The sequence below is a fragment of the Chamaea fasciata genome, unplaced genomic scaffold (assembly GCF_029207755.1).
Source record: "Chamaea fasciata isolate MVZ Bird 193981 ecotype frontalis unplaced genomic scaffold, bChaFas1.0.hap1 SCAF_9, whole genome shotgun sequence".
In the NCBI taxonomy this organism is placed as follows: domain Eukaryota; kingdom Metazoa; phylum Chordata; class Aves; order Passeriformes; family Sylviidae; genus Chamaea; species Chamaea fasciata.
The window spans coordinates 7,616,192-7,624,108 of record NW_027094094.1 but is presented as its reverse complement, the minus strand read 5'-3'; the positions used below and the strand labels follow the sequence as shown (position 1 = coordinate 7,624,108).

General features: G+C 45.3%; 1 protein-coding gene across 5 annotated transcripts in view; it reads left to right on the top strand.

The window, feature by feature from the left end:
• Window positions 1–2,087: 2,087 nt before the first annotated feature.
• ATRNL1 (attractin like 1) overlaps window positions 2,088–7,917 on the top strand; it is a 433,474-nt gene continuing 427,644 nt past the window's right edge. For all 5 annotated transcript variants that reach the window (XM_066190865.1, XM_066190863.1, XM_066190866.1 and 2 more), the window contains exon 1: window positions 2,088–2,885. In XM_066190865.1, coding sequence (XP_066046962.1) covers window positions 2,602–2,885 — 284 coding nt within the window. In that variant the 5' untranslated portion in view covers window positions 2,088–2,601. The remainder of the gene's footprint in view (window positions 2,886–7,917) is intronic.

Here is a 7,917-nt window from a genome sequence, read left to right as displayed (position 1 = left end):
ATCTCCCTGTCATGGTAAGAAAAACTATTTCTTAAAGTGTTTCTGTATTAAAGAGTATTCTTGAACTGACTTTGTGTCTTGGACTGTGATCTCCTTTTAACTGCATTTCTAGTCCCATAATGGTATTTAACAGAGGACAGTTGTTCAGCAGCCTTAATCACATGTGATATTGTACAATTAGCAGACTGTTCACAAAGGCTTCAGCCTCAGCTTTTTATCACAAAATATAACAGCAGTAACACAATTTCCCTTTCCTCTCTTTGCATGAACTCACCAATTCATTACCAAACACATACAATGAGATGTCTAATAGCTGAGAAACGTGTCTGATGCAGGACAATGAAATGATCTATCTCAGCTCTGGTCGGAAGACAACGTACTCCTGGACTGAGAGCAACTTGTGGACCTCCTTAAAGCCTCTGGAATTAAACCGGGAAAATAATTTTCCATCTCTGTTTTCCCCTCATACTTGATGGAGATATTCCCTCCATCAGGACTGTCAACTCCTTAAGGCACAGACGCTTTCTCTGTGATGTTTGTACTTTGTGTTTCACTTTGATATCCTGATCTTGGACTTTTTTTTCACACAAAGCACAAATGAAGGCTGCTGGATGTTACTGTGTTCCTTACAGGAGTACTGATGGACTCTGGAAATTTAGGTGAAGGTTTAATGGTGTGTTCAGGAAAACAGGTTAAACCAAAACCCAAACAAACTCCTATGGGCTTCAAGGGTAAAAACTTAAGAATCTGGGGACTGGTCGATTCCAGACTAATGGGGTCACTTTGGACCTATTTAGAGAGGGTACCAGGAGATGAAGTTAAATACCATTTCTTCATTTGCTTGGAACAGAGACATCACGTCATAAATTCCCAATTTTAGTGTTAGGAAAAAGTTTCTGAGGGTTTGACTGATCATAAAATGAAAACAGGTTACAGTAGAGTTGAAAAGGCTGTGGAAGGAGCACTTAAAAAAAAAAAGGTCATTTTAGGCAACAACCTTAACATAAGGATAACTTTTGTACTTCTCCGTTTACAAAGACAGCTTTGTGACTGCTCATCATGCTGTAAGGCAACGTCTTGATTTGAACCTTAAATTTGGAGGATGGAGTTGAGAGGGAAGATGTGTGCTAATGTCTTTACAAACAATTCGATGGGTGAAGGTGTGGGTGTTAGTTAACATCTTCGGGTCTACTAACTTTGGGCAGCAGGTTTGCTGCAGAACCCAGACAGTTTGGCTCCTGAAGCGGACAAGGGTCTGCACAAGCCTGAGTTTCTGAACTTTGGGGTGAAATAACAGGTTCAAGGGGGTATTATGGGTTAGGCGGATCGGGAAGGTTGCACCTTCCGAGTACTTCAGCCAATGGGGAAAGGAAAAGGGCAGCTTGCGGCCGGGAGTTCAGGATCAAAGGAGGCTGTGCCCTCCGAAACCGAGAGAGAGAGAAAACCCCGCGGGTCTGTTCCTCTTCCTTTATTCGAATAAAGCTGCAGGACTCCTCTGTTTCCTTTATGGACACTGGCTTTTCGTAGCGTGATTTTCCGTACAGAGTAAACCTTAGGAAGGTGAGGTTCCCAAAACAAGCCGTAACATCTCTTCTGCTACCATGCTACCAGCCGGGAGGAGTTCAAGGCAAAATCGCCTCTGAACTTTGCAGGACCTGAGGCGAACAGAGGAACGGAGGCGGCAGAGCGGGGAACACCCGAGCCTCGGCCCGCTCTGCCGGGGGGTGCGGGGCCAAGGAACACGGGACGGGGCGGGCTCGTCCCGGGGGTCCGGGCGGCGGGGGCCGCCTTCCCGGGGCCGCTGCAGCTCCCCCGGCTCCTGCTCTGGAGGCGTGGGCGGGAGAGGCGCTCGGGGGGCGGTCACCCCGCCGGACCCCCCTCCCGGCGAGGGACGGATCCACGCGGGCCGAGGGGCGGGAGGCGGCTCCGAGCGGCGATGACAATTAGCCTTTAAAAATGGCTGCTTGGAAGCTGTCAGCTAGGACGCGGAGGGGCTGCTAACCCTCCTCTCGGCTGCCTCCCGCCTCCCTTCCCCGCAGGGCTAATAACGGAGCGGGGATAAGAGCTCTCCAGCCCTTTCTCCGCCCCGCCGGAGCGCGATGCCGTAGCGGCTCCGGGCCCGGCCGCCCTCACTTCCCAGCTGGCTGCCTGGCGAGAGCGGGCGGCCCCCGCCTCCCGCGCTCCTCCTCGCCGCCGCTGCGTGTGTGCCGCGGGCACCGGGATACAAAGGAGAAGGGGGAGCCGCGGGATACATGGTCCAGGGTGGCGTGTGCGCGGCCGTGGGGGCATATCTGGCGAGGAGAAAACACAAGGTCAAGAGGCAGCCCTCCTCCTCCATGGAAGAAGACGGGAGCGATGAGCCCTGAGGAGGACGACGAGGAGAAGGGGCGGATGGCTCAGGGCTGCCGCTGCCGGGCTTCCCCTCGGGAGTGACGGGGCGCGGAGGGCTGAAGGGGCCGGAGGAGGCAGCGGTGGGGTCGGGAGGGAGGAGAGGAAGGCGAGGAGGAAGCGGGGGGTTTGAATCTCCCTGGCTGGATTATCTCCCCTTAGGGGAAGCTGCCGTCGCCGGCCGCGCCTCGGCCCGCGGCCCCCGCGGCCAAGATGGACCTGGGCAGCGCCGGCCGGAGAGCGGGAGCTGTCCCCGCGGGCCCGGGCGCTTGGAGACCTTTCCCCTCCGCCTGCTGCTGCTGCTTCGCCTCGCTCCTGGATGTGAACAGCTGGCTGCTCTTCTACGGCTTCCTCTACCTGGCCCTCTATGCCCAGGTGTCCCAGTCCAAGTCCTGCGACAAAATCTCCTGCTTCTCGGGTCATTGTGTCAACTCCACCTGCGTCTGCGACCAGGGCTGGGTGGGAGACCAGTGCCAACACTGCCAGGGCAGGTTCAAGTAAGTCTGCTTATTGCAATTTTCTTCTTCTCATCTCTACATCCTTTTCCTGTCACTTTCACTTGCCTTTTCTTTATTTGTTTGTTTGGTTGGTTTTTTGTTTGTTTTGTTTTGCTTGCGTCTGCTATGATTTTGTTCATGTGTGGTGGAAGGATGTTGCAGAAGTTACGGATGAAATAGACTCCTCCAGCTCTTAAGATCACAGGACACGGCTCCGGCTGACTTATCGCTGAAAATAGGCTGCTCCACTTCATGGGAACTGAGAGACGGGGCGAAATCGGCCTAAAGCTGTGTCACTGCTGTCCCTTCTGGAAGTGTCATGAAAATGACATGTGCGCTGCATGGGGCTGCCCAGGGAGCAAAAATTAGTAATGGATTTTAATGACTTTTTCCTTCTGAAGAGTGAAGGGTTCAGCTCCTTCCAGTCTTCCTTTTTTTCGGCTGTTTGAGCTAAGTGGGCATTAGTCAGTTTCATTCAGGACAGCACGAGTGCAGTTGAGTGAAATGTATGTCCCTGGTGACAAGGTTTGCAGGAAGGAGTGGGAAATATAAAACAGTGGGAAATGTAAAACAGTAGCATATTTTTTGCGAAGGAACGAGTAATCAGTCAAGGTTTAACTACCTTCTCGTTCTTAAAAGTCAGTGTGATACCGAGTCATTGATCAGTGAGAAGGAAGCACACCCTGACACTTGCTTTTCTATATGGAGTGGGAAAGAAGACTTAATTTATAGGGCTGTCACTTTTCTCCCGCCCCCTTTGGTATCAGTGTAAAGGCTGGCTGTGAAGAATACTGTTTGCTGTTATTTCGCTATATAATCTTGGACAGGACATCTCATTTCATTCCCTGTAAAACACCCCTTATAAGCAGGAACTCCATTTATTAAGTATGTTGACATATATAGCTGGAAAGCGTTCTAATGTCTAACTAATAGCAATACATTCGTGAGACTATGTCTTAGTGAAGTCAAGTTCTTTCTGTCTTTGGGAAGCTACTTTTTATAGGTTAAATACAAATAACTGTTTAAAAATTGTGTTTAAATTCAGTTTTTCTCTCTGGAGTACTGAAATTAAGCTGTATAGTTTACATCTCTTTTGAACGTTTAATGTAAGGTCACTCCTGCCTAAATAAACAAAAAATAAATCCAGGAACTTGTTAGCCTGGGAAGTTAAGGAGTAGTTGAAGTCAGAGATGTTGGCTGAAGTGATGTACACAGTGCAGAGAAAGAGCCAATTCACTAATATTTGGTGGATACTGCAGCAGTGGGATTATAATCTGGCTATAAAGCTAATACAAGGAAAATACAGTACATCTTTTTTTTGCCTGTGAATTTGATAATCGGCATTTAAGTTGGCTGTTTGTTGCCTGTGTGTTGTGGATGTTTGGGGTTTGTCCGGCTGTGGAACAACGGGCTAATTTCAGGGAGTGATGAGAGGAGGCCCAGGTGAATCTTTGTGTATGTGGACCTGCAGAGCTATTATTTCCTGGCTGTAAAGAGATTACTTGTATCCTTTGTCTTGGTGCCACTCATAATGGACCCTAATAGTGCCAGGACCAAAGCAAATAGTAATTTCTTCAATTTCTAAGCTTGTTTTGAATGAGTATATTCTCTGAGTTGTTACTGGGCCATAATCCTGTCCTTAGAGGTATTATCTTGCTTATCTTTTAAAACATCTAGGTTTCTTTACCTTGGTTGTGTTTGTCAAGTGAGGAAGCACAGTGGTTACATTTTCCCTTCTGGTAGAAAGTTAATAATCCATCTCCACCTAGAGGAAGTTCTGTCTGAATGTTGGAAGGGCTCCTCTTCCGAGCTGAGCTAACAGTGTTTAATCGAAGCACTCTTATCTGTTTTGGTGAAATCGGAATAGATTTCTCATTAACTCCTCTATGTTTTTTCGTGCTTAGCTTTAAAAATGACAGTGACACTTGCATTATGATTTTTCTCACGGGAGTAAGCTGTTGGAGATCTATTTTTTACTGAGGACACTTTTCATAGCAGTGTCTTTGACAGCTCGTCTTTAATCTTTCTTCTTGGAAGCAAAGTATACTCTGCACTGAAAATAAGCGTTCTAAGATTTAAAGCTTTTCAAGCCCTGTGAGTTGGGGATGGAGTGAAATGCGTTAAGCGTGTCTTACACTGCTGCAAGCAGCACCGGAGCGGTTGTATTTTGAATCCTGAAAATTCAGATGGGTGTGGAATGGGTGATGAACTCGGTGTACTGCCACCTGAAGAGTTGGAAGAAGAATGTTACTCTGCCTGATGGCTGGGTGGTGGAAGACCTTTCCCATCTCTGACGCCGCTGATGATTTGCCTGATTGGGAAAATTTGCATTTTGTTTCCATTTGGCTGCGAAGTATCCTGAAGTAGCCACGGCTGGACTTTTGCAGCGGTGGTTTGATAAGTTCTGTTGTCCATCACTTCTTGCAGCAGCTGCCTCTGTCATTGAGGATTATCACGACGATCGTTTCAGAATGGCCGAGACTGAAAAGTGTGTTGGGCTATTAGAGCTGAATTAACAGCCAGTTCGGAGGGTGTAGATACGATCTGTAGAAATGTTAATAGAGCCTTGGGTTATACTCTAAACATTTACAGGGTTTCCAAGTCGCAGCTGTTTGAAGTGCCTGCGTGTGTCCCTGTTACCCAAGATTTAAATTGAACTTTTAATGACCTAAATTGGACATGTATAAAACCTGTCACTGCGGTATTTGAAGAAAACAGATTTTCAAGGGTAAGCTTAAACCACCTGAAAATAAAAGATTTTTTTTTTTTTTTCAGTGAGGTATGGTTGTTTTTGCTCTCTGGGAATGAGTGACTTGCATTAGCAAGTACCAGGAACATTGTGGTGAGAGGAGAAATACTCTGCCTGAGGGTATCTGGGGACCATTGATTCTTTGGTGAGAGACGTGTAGTATTTTTGGCTTTGTTTTATTTCTCTTCTAAACTGAGAAACAGTAACATAGCAGAGAAGTATCAAAAATCATTGATCAATCTTCGTAAGCAGGTGTCAAAATTAATTGACAATACTATGGTAACCTTGCCTTTTCCCTGTAGGAGAACGACTGAGAAAGTAAACTGCTTTGCAAATGTTGCTCTGCACTGGATGAAAGCAAGCTGGGTGGGGGAAATAGGCATAGAGACTTTCTAGCACCATTTTGCTATTTTGTTTCTCTTATTTACCAAGTTTGGAATTTACTGTTGTTATTGTGTAGCCTGTGGTAAATAATATGAAAATGCAGATGTTGCTATTCTTACTGCAGTGCATTCACAATCATGCCAGTCACTTCTCAGAAAGATTTAGGCCTCTTGTCTGCCTGGTGGTAGATTATTTTACTCTCTGTCCAGACTGGATATCTGAATGCAGCTCTGACTTACTTTCATCTTTCAACCTTTTTTCCCCCCTTCCATCCTTTCACCTCTACTCTGAAATAATGCAAACCCTTTTTTTTAAAAACCAAAATAAAAAGGAAATTTAGTTACAAAAAGAGAGGGGAAGGGAATTTTGCCAGGGGAAAGATAGGACAGCCAGTGGGTGAGCAGGTTCTGTTTTTATAGCAGGGAGCTTCAAGCAGCAAAGTTCCCAAGATACAAACTAAACCACAATTAAAGGACAGTGTATGGTTTTGTTTTGCTAGGTTGATTTATTAAAGAAGTGATGCATTTAATGCTGCATCTGCCATTCTTTCTTCCCCTCTCCTGTGCCTTTGAATTTGTTGGTCAGTTGCACTTTCCGTGATGATACGAGTTTGGGCAGAAGGGAGAGGGAAGGGCTGCCTAAATCAGTTACGTTATGAGACACTGGGGAATTCAGGGACACAAACATTATGAATGGCCCAACTGCAGTGAAAACTGCTGTCACAGCTTCTGTGTAGTTAGATGTCAAAGTCAATAGTCTTGAGATGCAGCAGTGCAGGAAAACAGGTCTCATTAGTTGTGCTACTCACAGAATGATTTCTTAGAAGAAAGAATAAAGTTCCTCCAGGTTGGAGCAAAAAGTTTCCCTTTTCCCAAAAAGTGCTCTGCTTTGCACTGGTTTGTGGAAGAGCAATCAAGAAAACTTTGCGCATGGAATTTATCTTCCTCTAAATTTTTTGAGTACCTGGATGACTCGAAATACTCACTGTAATATTGCTGCCTTTGAAAAATTAGGTTGTGTCTTCAGATGTTTATGGTTACTTATTTCATAGCCATGAGTGTGATGTGTAATGAGGCACAACAGGACAGGTGAGCACCTTTGAGGATCTACACTTCAGTTAATCTGCTTTACCTCGTCCTAGATATGCAGTTGTTATGGAGAGAGTAAGAGCAAATGCATATGTTTGATTATTAAACCTTGCCTCCAGATGTTCTTATTGTACTCTAAATTACCTCCTGCATGCTCTCCTTAATTTCTAGAGCTACTATAAAAGATTCTGCATTCTTCAAGGACAAAACAATTTCCAAGTACAAGTACATCACAACTGAAATGTTTGAAGGACAAAACAATTTCCAAGTACAAGTACATCACAACTGAAATGTTCAAAGGGTATCAAATTTTGTTATTCCAGGCAAAATCCTGATTTCTGTCTAAAACTCTGAATTCTGCTGTCTGCAGAATGACTCATGCGAGGAAAGTGTCCTTAAATTGCAGATTGTAAATGAATGATAATGTTGTGTAAGAAGAGATCCTAAGAAAAGAAGTTTGCTTTAGCTGCAGCCAGTTAGGTTCAGAGTGCTGTGAAAGGGGCTGACTTTATCCTTCATGCCTCTCTTTGATTACATCTTGCTGGCTCTTATGTAAGCATTAATATTCCTGCTGAGAGTTGAAAAGTATCAACAGGAACAGATCTCCCCACCTCCCAGACAGTTTTTTTTAAAGCTAGCTCAGTTTCCTCAAGTTATTTCACTTGCATAAGGCTCCTGCTGATCCAAAGGAGTTGGCAGCATCAGCAGGTGTAGATAGGGGAAAAAAAAAAAAAAAGTTACTTTTAAAATTGGTCCAGACTTGGTTTTCCAGAACTTTAATGTAAAACAAGATCACCATTAAAGTGCAACT